Source organism: Myotis daubentonii, chromosome X (genome assembly GCF_963259705.1).
Source record: "Myotis daubentonii chromosome X, mMyoDau2.1, whole genome shotgun sequence".
Taxonomy (NCBI): domain Eukaryota; kingdom Metazoa; phylum Chordata; class Mammalia; order Chiroptera; family Vespertilionidae; genus Myotis; species Myotis daubentonii.
In genome coordinates, this window is record NC_081861.1 from 25,821,922 (window position 1) to 25,835,988 (window position 14,067).

General features: G+C 37.0%; 1 protein-coding gene across 1 annotated transcript in view; it reads right to left on the reverse strand.

Moving 5' to 3' along the window:
* ADGRG4 (adhesion G protein-coupled receptor G4) overlaps positions 1 to 13,625 on the reverse strand; it is a 109,638-nt gene extending 96,013 nt beyond the window's left edge. Inside the window, 7 exon segments of the mRNA XM_059678533.1 lie at positions 5,019 to 5,048; positions 5,051 to 5,197; positions 5,200 to 5,240; positions 5,242 to 5,416; positions 5,419 to 5,437; positions 5,440 to 5,627; positions 13,556 to 13,625. Of these exon segments, the coding sequence (XP_059534516.1) occupies positions 5,019 to 5,048; positions 5,051 to 5,197; positions 5,200 to 5,240; positions 5,242 to 5,416; positions 5,419 to 5,437; positions 5,440 to 5,627; positions 13,556 to 13,625 (670 nt within the window).
* Between the last annotated feature and the right edge of the window lie 442 nt (positions 13,626 to 14,067).

Here is a 14,067-nt window from a genome sequence, read left to right on the forward strand (position 1 = left end):
AAATGATTTGCATGAGCTGGCTCCATATTTTAAAGTGGGGATAATCCATGCTAATTCACAGGAGCCTGTGGGCTTAATTGCCATTTGCTCCTTCACTCTAGACACAATTGTATCATTGCAATCATTGGGAGCTGGAGAACAGAGGTATAGAGTAGCTGAATATTTATGAGTCATTTTGTTGCAGATGTACCTACCAACAGAATATTAAGTAGAACATTTGCTAAGGTACCAAATTCTCTTTGTGATTTGAGTATATCACCTCATATTAAGTCTTTGTGTTTTTCTAGCTTGCATATTGCACCTGGTTTTTCTTTCAATCAACTCTGTAAATATAATTCAGAGTGTGTTTATTAGATTTGTGATAGCTAGTGGTAACCAGAAACTGCCACAGACAGATCTGCCTGTGGGGTAAACAAACAAACAAACAAAAAAAGCAAAATGAACATCTTTAAAATGATGAGAAAACAATTCTCAAAGTGATGTCTGTATTCAATTTCCAGGCAAGGGAATGAAAAATGAATTCTGTGATAGAGAGAGGGAATGGCTAGAGCTTCCATCTCTGAATCTATAGGATAATGTCACCCTGTGCAAGTGAATACAAATAAGGAGGTTTAAACAAACTACAAACAGATCCTGCTTATCTTTGTGATGAAAAATAGGATAGCACAGAGAATTGATATACAAGAGCAAAACAAAATTGCCTTTTAGCTAGAGGAGCCCATCAGCATGGAATCTTTCCTATCAGAGCTGATAAATGGATAGAAGGCTTAATAGTGGGCCAAAGGCCTTAGAAAGTACATGAACTATGTAATAAATCTCTGCACATTTTTAAGAATGGCGAGTTCATAAAGTAATTCAAAGCATCTGGATCATTCGATCAATCAATAAATCTTAGCAAATTGATAGCTCCACACATACAGGGACCCTACGTTTTGATACAGTGTAGATTTCTCAGGATGGACTCAATTCATGTTATTTCATTCTTTTCAAAGAGTGGACTTCTCAAACGGATAACTAAGAGTAATTTAATCTGCATATCTTTAGGAAAACGCTTCATCTTCATACATTCACAAGTCAGAACAAATCCTTTGTTGGTTCATGTATCTGAGTGAGATTCAGAAATTATGTTCAACATACCTAGAGAGGTATTTTAGTTTATGATCAGTCCCTAATGGTCACTTCAAGAAATTCCTGTCACTATCCATTCCTTTTAATAATATTGTAGACTACTGTCACAGCTAAAAACTGGAAGCAATTTAAAAGTTCTTCAAAGGGAGTTTGTTGGATAGATTATAGCATGTCCTTATTTTATCTTGCTAATCAGCATCACCCCCCAATAACCAGATAGCTCTATGTTTTAATATGAAATATAACCAACATGTATTAAATGTAAAACCAAGATACAGAAGACTATGCATATAATGATAATCTAATTTTGAAAAAGAAAAACAAAGAACATTTATATGTAAACCCAAGTTTTAAATTGTTTCTACAAGGATACATAATAAATTGTTAACAATTATTAATTTTAGGGAGAGGTACTTGGGGTAAATGTACTGATGTGTCCATGATAATATAGTTAAAATAAATCAAACTGTAGAAAAATATGTATTTATGAATATATTATTTTTAAACTATATACATCTACACACACCCATACATAATACACACACACATACTTAATCCATAGATGTAAAACTAAATAAAATAGACACCTATGTAGGGAGGATTCTCAGTAGGTTTTATTTTCTACTTCATGTACTTTTATATGGTTTGAGTTTATTTTATTCAAAATCATAATGTATTACATGTGAAATTTTTAAAAATAAAGAAAAGATGCTTAAAAACTACTCCAAAACTAATTTACTAATGAGTAGTAACTTTTCTGTTATTATTATTTATCATTGTGCTGTTTAAATATTCCTGAGACACCTCTAACTATAGTGAATACTTTTTTATTAAACCCAGGTAGGGTTCACAGCTTTTAGCAAATGTTCCCAAAAGCCTTGTTCTCATGAATATATAAATACACACATATATAATTTATGTGTAAGTAGATTTATTGAGATTTGTAACCTAGCAATGTGTTCATCAAAATTTATTTTTTAAAGGTCATAATCTTTCTATGGACCATAAATAACAATTTATTAGGCAAAAACTGAAGCTAGACATGTAATCACTCCTATTGATTCATATAATTGCCCCATTTTCTCAGATGTCATATGGCCAAGACGGAGGTAGAAGAAATTCTATGGTGTTACAGTTTCCTTAGTGATGAGCAGGCAGTGATTGTGGCTGGCAGTCTAATTTCCCCAGGTGGGTTATCAGTACCAGCAATTACTTTCAAAGTAAGCTTTTAAGACAGTGGTTCATAACCGTTTTTTAGGGGGGGGGGGCACAGATTCCTTTGAGTTAGTACTAATGGTGAGGGGGTGAAAAGAACATGGGCTTTGCAACCTGACAAAACCCTGTTTAAATCCCAGCTACACTGCTTATTTGATGAGTGACCTTAAGCAATTTATTTAACTTCTCTGAGCTTCTTCTCATCTATAAAATGTCTGGCACATGGTAAGAACTTAGTAAAAGTCAGAAATTATCTTAGTATTTTAGAATATGATGAAAACTATAGACTCTGTCCTCGGAGGAAAAATCCATCCTGCATATTTAGGGTGTTGTATACCATTTCAAGGGCTTTGTCCACCTATCAAGGCCATTTTGGACCTCAGGTCAGGAATCCCTGAAATAAGGTTTGGAAAGAACATTTGAAGAAACCTGAATAGTAAAAGCAACATTTTCTACTCCTTTTGCTTATTGCCATTTTAGGCTGTATTTTCTTTTGCCTATTTGTTGTGTTAGATTATTTGTGTATTATGGCCACCAAGACTTAATCAGACCAAGAGAATAGATTTTACATTAAGTGTAAAAATGAGCAAAATAAATAAGGGCTGTCTAGTACTTTAACACATCAGTTAGATTTAGCAATTTACCAGCAAAGTAGTAGGAAAGGTCATAGCAATTCACTGGCCAGAGTAGGTTTTCAAAGATTGCTGCTAACCATATGGATTTAATGGAGCCGTGCTTCTAGTTTCTTAGATCAAAGATAAAGTCACTTTAAACTGATTTGGGTGAGCTGTTCAGGCTTAATTTTACTAGTCCCCAGCTCGGTTTTATAATCACAGCCAGCTAGGACTATTCTCTTTTATTTTCAAGGCTTCAGAGAAGAAAAAGAACACACGAATGTGTTTAGGTGGTAGCGCAAAAGAACACAGAAACTGTTCCTTTGCATTAGTCTGATCTCAAAGAAACAGAAACCTCCTGGAATATGCCTCTGCCATTAATTCAAACAGCATGCAAGTGGTTGGTAAAAACATATTTCCATAGTCTGTGAGAGCTCTATTAGACAGGGATCTAGCCCCCCATTCCCTCACTGACCCCCTACCCAAAATCCATAAGAGCAGTAAATATTGCTTCTCTAAGACTAAGTGAATATTTGAAAAAAATGAGATAAAATCCAATCTTGATGTTATTATCACTGACTTTACCCACACTTCAGGACTGCTGTGCTGATGGTGGAGAAGATTGGACTTAAGGGGACAGTGGAGTTGCACAGAGAAAAACAATCTTTTATTTCCTCATCAAAACTGGAAAGAAGGGGGAAATAGGTGTGTAATTCTAAAAAGCCAGTTTTCTTACAAAAACTCCATTCTAAGATCATCATTGCTCCCCCCCAAAAAAATAAATTGGTTTATAAATACCATTGCCCATTAAAAGGAACCAGGGCTCTTTGGTAAAATGACTGATTCTTGGATTGAAAAGAGAAAGTGCAAGATGAGCCTGTAATATCTTGTTGTGCCAAAAGTAAGGAAGTGCTCAAAAATGATGAGAACATGTCAAAAGGACACAAGAGCCAGATTGAAGGATTCCCACTGGCCAAATCTGGGCCAATTTGAACATCAAAATAAATGATAGCAACAAATTGCAACCCAAAGTAAGAATCTATGAGTTTATGCTGATATAAACACATAAACAACTGGAATAAATAAGTAAATGTGAAGAAGAGAACACTCTTCCTTACAATAGAAGACTAATAAATGTAGAAAAATGAAGTTTTAAAAATCATCAATTTGCAAACTTTATAATAATAAGTGATTGGGGCAAGAATCATCAATAGATGTAAAACTACTAGGTGAAAGTTTGATAAGAACAAGATATCTACATACCTTCCAAATATCTCCCCAGAAATTACTTATTAATTGCAACGGGAAAAGTAGTAACTACAATGGAGAAATCTAGCAATCACCATCAGAATCAAATGATCAAAGTTACCAATACCAGTAATGGGACAAATTAACATCATGAAAGACAAGGAAAGAATGTTTTGTTCCAGATTAGAATTTAATGAGACATAACTAAATTTAATGTGTGATCCTGAACTGAATCTTGGATCGGGCAAAAACAGTTATAGAGGAAATTATTAGGATGATTGGCTAAATTTGAATACGAACTATGAGTTAGTTATTAGTATTATATCAATGTTAAATTTCCTGATGTTGATCATTGTACCATGGTTATGTAAGAGAATGTCCTCATTCTTAGGAAATGCACACTGAGATACTTAGGGGTATTATTTAGGGATAATGAGGCATTATGTCTGCAACTTTTAAATCATTAAGAAACAAATAAATTGTGTGTGTGTGTGTGTGTGTGTGTGTGTGTGTGTGTGTGTGTGTAGGGAGGAGGAAAGAGAAAGAGAGAGGGAGAATAATAAAACATGAGGAAAATTTAACAAATGGTGAATCTGGGTAAGGAATATGCAGAAATTCTTTGTCCTATTGCAATATTTCTATAAGTTTGAAATTATATCAAAATAAAAGACAAAGAGAAGTAGATGACAAAACTGGAGTACCCCCTGAGGAAGACAGAGCTGTGACCTAGGAGTGAGTCATTTGGAATAGCAAGCAGAAGAGCACTGCATCACTGCTACCCTTACTAAGGAGGACAATTCATAAGTTCCTCACAGCAGCGCAGTCTTGTGTCAACAGTTGGATGATCTTGTTGACCAGCCAAACATCTTCCCAACTAACTATGTTTCCACTCAAGCACTTCATAAACTCCTCATTTTCCAGGATGTAGTCCCAGAGTTGTAAGTAGTACAAGCTGCCAGTGAAGCAAGGCACCATACTTTTAACCTGTTTCTGTTCTTAAGAAAATGTCCTAGAAACAGAGTCCCATTAGGTGTGGTTTTGTGGTTGACCCATCATTACCAGTATTCTTTCTTTATTCAGGAAGAGCTCTAATTTGCCTTTCATGCCATCCCATATCAAGCATACTGTATGCCATTGAAATGGAATCAAGTGGTAATGGATATAAAAGGTTTTGCACAAGTTGTATAGTGTTAACTGCTGGTGATCTCCTGCCCAAGGTCTATGTCTTCTCCTATATTACTGATAATAATATATTGCTAATAATATAGAAGATGGCCAAACAATCACTTGATTTGTCATCCACAAATACCAGGTCAATGCATTCTGTGAATCAAATGAGTTCAGGAATGGTGTTGGTCAGGCTTACATATGTGTGAGCTCTTCCATAAAAATCCAGCCTTTTTCCTTTTAGTGAAAGTGCATCTGTCCAAATTTTGGGAAGGTGAAGGGACAACAATTGAAATTTCAGTAACAAGAAATTGTATTTTGTCATCTTTTTTAGCTATATAGTCAAATCTATATTATGCAATAGTACTATTGTAAATCAATACTGGTACAAATAAGCCAAATAGTAGATATAAAAAAATCATATCTATTTGACATCAGCATGTGACTTTTTTGGCAGAAGAGTTTCTTCCTAATTATATTTTGCCTGGGCTAATGTGAACAGTTAGATTAGTGTTCCCAGAGCGCACATAAGCTGGATAATTTAGGGAGGCAGTTAGAAGTGTATGGCTAGTGGACTTGGGGGAGGCCAAGGAAAAGGCAGCTTGGACTGAAATTTGCTGCACATAATTCCACTCACATAATCAAAAGGTAACTATTTCTATCTACCTAACTGCCTTATTATATTCATGGTGCAGCAGCAATTTATTTATCCAATGCCTTTTCCTAAACCAAATTATCTGATTATTCTGCCTCTGAAGACTGCTTCTCACTGAAGGCACTGACAGGGGCCTGACGGATGGCCAGCTGGACAATACTGAAGCGCCAGGGCTTCTGTTTGCACCCGGGAATGGTAGAAATGACACAACCCTGAGTGTACCTTGATTCCCTCCTTCCATCTCCTCAAAGGAGGCTGCAGAAGCTTTTAGAGGCTCTAGATATCCATGAAGTCAGTTTTCACTGGCGCTGGAGTCACACAGCCTGGGATGGAATCCCAGCTCTGACATTCATCAGCTGTGTAACTTTGAACAAGTAACAACATTTCTATGCCTTAATGTTTACTTCAGTAAAATGGGAATTCAGAGCCACAGTGTTGTATTTATGCACAACTCTAGGGGCCACCATTCACATTATAGTCTATGCCAGTTAATACCTCTAACCCACTGGCATTACTAGATTGTTTGAAGGTTAAGTGAGATGATGATGTATGCAAAGTCCTCTCAAACATTGCTGAAGAGTATGTACATTGGTACAGTATTTTGATGGGCAATTTGGCAATATGCATGAAAATTTAAATTGAGTATGCCATTTATTTCATGGAAAGCTATTGATGAGTCATTATACTATTACCATTATAAACTTTACACCCCAGGCCACTAAGCAAATATATGATTGCTGAGCATCAACCTAATTCCAGTTCCATCACAGCCTAAGACAAATCAAAAAAGGCTTTATGGTAGGACAGAATTCCAACTTGTCTCTGAGCTAGGGGTGTAACGTTGAGACCACCAATCTAAAACTGGTAGCCATAACAGTGCACTAAAGAAACTGGCAGGAAGTGACCACTTCTGTGCTTCTGGGAGATGTCCCCAAATGAAAGCTTCTAGACATTCTGTAGCCTTATGGTATTTTCTCCCGCCATTCCTCCACTGAACATCATCCAAAAGCAAACAAGTACATGCTGGCCCCACACATTCACACACATGCACATATATCACACACCCATGTGCCAGAACTTAAACCATTCACCTGCCAGGGAGCTATTTCTGGACTGTCCATGGCAGATGAGCAAATGCTTATTTCTGTATCTGGCTTATGTGATTATATTATCATCTTTCATGTGGCTAATAAATCAAGAGGTAATCCCCACAAAATGATAATCATGAAACCCAAGGCTTGATTATGGTTTGTTAACATTGCTTTTCTGTTCAGCCCTCCAAAATGACATCATGTACAACATTTAAGAACGAGTTCTATGGTGAAAATAAATTTCCAGGGCTTATTTGTCCCTTAAAAGAGAATGTATCATAATCTTTTTTTAAATAAATCTTTATTGTTCAGATTATTACAGTTGTTCCTCTTCCCCCCCCCCCATAGCTCCCCTCCACCCAGTTCCCACCCCACCCTCTGCCCTTACCCCCCCCCACTGTCCTCATCCATAGGTGTAAGATTTTTGTCCAGTCTCTTCCCACACCCCCTACACCCCTTCCCCCAGCCCTGAGAATTGTCATTCCACTCGTTTTCTATGCCCCTGATTCTATTATATTCACCAGTTTACTCTGTTCATCAGATTTTTTATTCACTTGATTTTTAGATTCACTTGTTGATAGATATGTAATTGTTGTTCATAATTTTTATCTTTACTTTTTTCTTCTTCCTATTCTTAAAGAATACCTTTCAGCATTTCATACAATACTGGTTTGGTGGTGGTGAACTCCTTTAGCTTTCTCTTATCAGTGAAGCTTTTTATCTGACCTTCAATTCTGAATGATAGCTTCGCTGGATAAAGTAATCTTGGTTGTAGGTTCTTGGTATTCATCACTTTGAATATTTCTTGCCACTCCCTTCTAGCCTGCATAGTTTCTGTTGAGAAATCAGCTGACAATCGTATGGGTACTCCCTTGTAGGTAACTGACTTTCTTTCTCTTGCTGCTTTTAAGATTTTCTCTTTGTCTTTTGCCCTTGGCATTTTAATGATGATGTGTCTTGGTGTGGTCCTCTTTGGATTCCTTTTGTTTGGGGTTCTCTGCACTTCCTGGACTTGTAAGTCTATTTCTTTCACCAGGTAGGGGAAGTTTTCTGTCATTATTTCTTCAAATAGGTTTTCAATATCTTGCACTCTCTCTTCTTCTGGCACCCCTATAATTCGGATGTTGGTATGCTTGAAGTTGTCCCAGAGGCTCCTTACACTATCTTCATATTTTTGGATTGTTTTTTCTTTTTGCTTTTCCGGGTGGGTGTTTTTTACTTCTTCATATTTCAAATTTTTGACTTGATTCTTGGGATCCTCTTGTCTGCTGTTGGATCTCTGTATATTATTCTTTATTTCAGTCAGTGTATGCTTAATTTCTAGTTGGTCCTTTTTCATATTCTCCAGGGTCTCACTAAATTTATCGGTGGTTTCTAGAAAATTCTTGAAAAACCTTATAACCGTGGTTTTGAACTCTATATCTAGTAGTTGGCTTTCCTCCATTTCTGTCATTTGTGACCTGTTTCTTTGTCTCCACATTTTTTATGCTTCCTTGTGTTGATAGAGTGGCTTTCTGTGCTAGGTGTCCTATAGGGCCCAGTGGCTCAGTCTCCCCAATTACCTGAGGTGGACATTCTTGGTGCACCCCTTTGTGGGCTGTGTGCACAGTCTTGTTGTAGTTAAGCCTTTATTGTTGTAGGTATCAATGGGAGGAGTTGGCCTCCAGGCCAATTGGCTGTGAGAATCAGCTGTGTCTACAGTGGGAGAACTTCTGTGCTGAAGACACCCTTATGGGGCAAGACTTGCTTCAGTGGGGCTTTGGTGCTCCCTGAGTCTGCCCCCTGAGTGTGTCCCTTATGGATCTGAGGAGTTGTAATCTGGATGGTCCCAATCTCACCACTGGGTACACTGGCTCTTGGATCTAAGGAGGTGCTAATTTAGCCTCTGCCTGAGTCTACCCAGCAGGAGCTACAGAGAGATCTGCAGGTTCCTCTTCCTTGTTTGGGTTTTGGAGGTGCCCAGATGAGGCCCAGGTGTGAAGCAATGCAAGCTTCTGTGGAGCCTTGGGCCTTCTTTTGGATGTTCTGGGTCTTTCTGACCCAGCTGCAGTTTGTTAGGTAATTTTAGATCTCAATGGGCCAGCCCATTCATATGCAAAACCCTCTGCTAGCAGCTTGGGTGGGGTGGGATCTCAGGGAATCAACAGGGCAGAGCAAACAGCTATGGCTGCTCCTCCGTCCTGCCCTAAGAGGTCCCGGGTCTCAGTGTCCTGGTAATCGCTGCAAGCACCTCTGAGAGAAAGCCGCCCTCGAGTTCTGCCCGCTGCCAGACAGTCTAGTTTCTCCCCATATGAGTCTGGGAACCCAGAGACTCGCCCGGAACTGGAGTCAGGGCCATAGGGAGCTTGTGCCTCCCTCCCGATTTCAAAAGACACCAGCGTCCTCTGTTGCCAGCCCCTTTCCGCTCCCGCTCGAGCCTCCATATTTCTGCACTTTACTTCTGCACCTCCTCTGAGTCTCAGTGTGCTTTTCTCTTTCCTTCTAGTTGTAGAATTTCCACTCACCCAGCCTTCCTATGGTTCTGGATGATGTCTGTTTTGTCTTTTAGTTGTATTTTTGAAGTGGTTGTGTGAGGCAGCAATTTCAGGTGTTTACCTATGCCACCATCTTGGTTTCTCTCCATATAAGATTATATGGTCTAAAAGGGCCTCTCCTCTCTGAGATTTATTAATATAAAACCAATTGTCAAAAGACATGAATAAGCAACTTACTAAATAGGAAATATAAAAACATGGCCCCTCACTATTTTCAAAATACAAGTTAAAACAACAAGATAGCCTTTTTTGCCTTTTAAAATGACAACATTTTAGACAGAATACCAAGTTTTGATGGGCCTGTGGGGAAACAAGTCATTTTAATACATGTTGGTGGGAGTACCAATTAGTAAAGCCTCTCTCTCTTTTTGAAGGGCAATTTGCCAATATCTGTGAACATTTTAATTGTGTATAATTGTGTGTATGCTTTTGATCCACTAAATCCATCTCTATCAATTTATTCTAAACAAATGTATATGTATACAAAGATGCAATGATGTATGTCTATCAATAAGTGGCTAGTTAAGCAATTATTACCTCTATACAATGGACTATTTAAAAAACAAGGTAGATCTATATAGTTATGGAGAGATGTCCAAGGTTTTATATTATGAACATGGAATCTTTTCTATTTATTTAGACCTTCTGTACTTTCTATGAGCAATGTTTATCATTTTAATGTAGAAGTCTTTCACCTACTTCGTTAATTTATTCCTACGTATTTTATTCTTTTAGATGCTATTATAAACAAAAAAAATTTTCTTAACTTCATTTCAGATTGCTCATTGCTAGAAATGAATTAGTGATATACATAGAAATATCACTAATGTTTGTGTGTTGATCTTGTATCCTGCAACTTTGATGAATTTGTTTATTAACTTAAATATCTTATTTACAGATACTTTAGGATGGTGTATATGTAACGTCATATTATATCATCTATGAATAATTGGTGGGGGGTTTCCAGCTTGGATGCCTTTAATTTCTTTTTCTTGCCCAATTGCTCTGGCTATAACTTCCATGTAATGTTAAATAGAAGTGGTGAGAATTGGCATTCTGATCTTGTTCCTAATCATCAAAGGAAGTTTTCAGCTTTTCACCATTAAGTCTGATGTTAACTGTGAGTTTTTTGTAGATGCCCTTTATCGGGTTGTCTAAGTTCCCTTCCATTTCTAGTGAATTAAGTGTTTTTATCATGACAGGGTGTTGCTTTTTCTGTATCACATTGATCATTTTTTATATGTTCAACCACCCTTTCATTCCTGTAATAAATTCCACTTGATCAGGATATATAATCCCCTTAATATACTGCTGGATTCGGTCTGCCAATATTTTGTCAAGAATTTTTAGACCTATATTCATAAGAGATATTGGTCTGAAACCAATACAAATAATATTGAATGTAAATTATAATTTTAAAAACTTTAAATAAATAATTTATCTAAACATTTTTGAAAGCTACATTAAAAAGAAAAAGCTGGGATAGCAATACTTATACTAGACAAAATAGACTTTAAAACAAAGTCTATAGCCCTAACTGGTTTGGTTCAGTGGATAGAGCGTCGGCCTGCGGACTGAAAGGTCCCAGGTTTGATTCCAGTCAAGGGCCTGTACCTTGGTTGTGGGCACATCCCCAGTGGGGGGTGTACAGGAGGCAGCTGATGGATGTTTCTCTCTCATCGATGTTTCTAACTCTCTATCCCTCTCCCTTCCTCTCTGTAAAAAATCAATAAAATATATTTTTAAAACAACAACAACAACAAAGGCTATAACAAGAAATAATGAAGGACCCAACAATTCCACTTCTGGGTATTTATCTGAAGAAATCCAAAACATAAAATCAAAAAACTATATGGTTCCATATGTTCATTGCAGCATTATTTAGAATAGCCAAGATATGGAAGCAATGAAAGTGTCGATGAATAGATGAATGGATAGAGAAGAAGTGGTACATATATGCAATTAAATATGACTTCACCATAAAAAAATAATGTAATATTGCCATCCGTAACAACATGGACCTAGAGGGTATTGTGCCGAGTGAAAATAAGTCAGACAAGGAAAGACAAATGCCATATTATTTCACTTATATGTGTAATCTAAAAAAATATATAATAAATGAACAAGCAGACAAGAAACATACTCATAGATACAGTGAACATTTTGACAGTTGCCACATGGTAGGGGCTTAGGGGAATAAGGTGAAGGGGTTAAGAAGTATAAATTGGTAGTTACAGAATGGTCATGGGATATAAAGTATAGCATCTGGAATATAATTAATAATATTGTAATGACTATGTGTGGTGTCAGATGTGTCCAAATTAATTGGGGTAATCACTTCATATGTTATATAAATGTTTAATCACTGGGTTGTGCACCTGAAACTAATGTACAAAACTGTAATTAAAATATTACTAATTATTTTTAATGGAATAGAGAGAAAACATATTTTCTTGCCTTTGAAGAAACAGGCAGGGAACAGATAAATCAACATTTTAGTAGGCAGTAAAGTTCAGGTATGAGTTGCCACTATGCCTCATAGGTCCCATTTCAAGATTTAATATAAGAAACATAGTTTCCTATCAGGTTCTGCACACAGCAGGAAGCCAGTCAGTGTTTGCTATTGATGGTGATAATTTGCTATTTTTCCAGACGATTAATTAGTTCTTAAATCTGTGGGCTGTTCAAATTAAACCCCAGGTATATTTTATCAGGAATTGGCACTCACTGGCATGTATGACCTTTTAGCTAAAGCCTGATAATGATAAATAAGAATGGTATCAACTGGCCCTGGCTGGGTGGCTTACTCAGTTGGAACATCGTCCTGTACACCAAAAAATTGCAGGTTGAATCCCCGGTCAAGGTACGTATGGGAGTCAACAAGTCTATGTTTCTCTCTCACATTAATGTTTCTCTTTCTCTTCCCCTTGCTCTCTGAAAAATCAATAAAAACATAACCTCATGTGAGGATTAAAAAAAAAAGAAGATTGCTCATTCTTAAAAAAAAAAAAAAAAAAAGAATGGTATCAACTGAAGTTAATGTGGGTGACAATGCAGTTTTCCAAGACAAACTTTTTCTTAAGTCTCCAAATTACCTTCAGTTGAAAGGTCTTAATCATCTACTTGCTGCATAATAGAAACAAAGACAGAAACTATTTCATTCCTGTCACAGAATCAAGGCAAGGTCTGGGCCTCCCCAGAACACATGCCTATATGTGAATTAGAGACCAGTTTTTGGAACACCTTATTTTCCTCATCTATAGTCTATGATTGCTGCCATATATGTATAATGGAGACAGAAATATGGTTTCATCCAGGAGATCAAGGTTCAATTCCCAGTCAGGGCACATGCCCAGGTTGTGGGTTTGATCCCCAGGGTGGGGCGTATAGGAAACAGCCAATCAATGATTTCCTCTCATTGTTGATGTTTCCATCTATCTATCTCTCTCCTCTCTTCTCTGAAATCAATAAAAATATATTTAAAAAAATATGGTTTCATAATGCTACAGTTAGATTTAAATAAAACATGCATAAGAGAAAAGAGCCCAAGAGAAAACGCAAAGCTTTGGTTAGGTGTGCATTAACCACCCAATGGCATTTCAGAGTTACATCGAGAAATCAAAAAGTGGAGGGGGGTCAAAAAGGTGGAGAAAATGGGAGACATCTGTAATACTGTCAACAACAAAGTAAACTTTAAAAAAAAATAGTAGTCCAAGTTATCCACTTGAGCCCATGCACAATCCTGAGTGAATGGATTCCTTTATTGAAATTCCAACTTGTCCTACAGCCCTACTGACCAAAAGGAAGTTGTTGAGAGGCAGCCCAGCAATTTTTCAAATGGGCGTTTCTGTAACCTGCTGTACATGAGACATTGAAAGAGATAATAAGAATATATTTTCTTACCTGTGAGAAAGATAAAACTGGACATGAGAATCAATCCACAAAGCCTCTGATACATGATATGTCCTTTCATTGTCTAAACCTGTTTTAAAAAAGTCAGAAATATGCCTCGCTCAGATTCAGAACAAACCATTTCTAGGTGTATGTGACCACCTTCTTCCCATTTCATGCAAGGATTGTTCTGATTGCTTAAAATCATGTCAGCCAGCCACAATGTAGACACTTACTTGCCTGAGTTATGCAGCTTGGCTGAAACCTCATAGATAGATTTATTTGCATAGCCATTCAACAAATTTTATTGAGTGCCTACTATGTGGAAGACACTGTGTTACACACTGGGAATACAGTGCTGGAAAACAAGACAGAGATACCTGCCCTCATTGGGAAATCAGACATTAAATACATAATTACAAAATGTGATTTTATTCAACCTTTATGTACACAACTTTAACAAAACAACTCTGGTTTTAATGGTTTTAACAAGCCTAAATTTTTTGAAGGAAGCATTATACAAG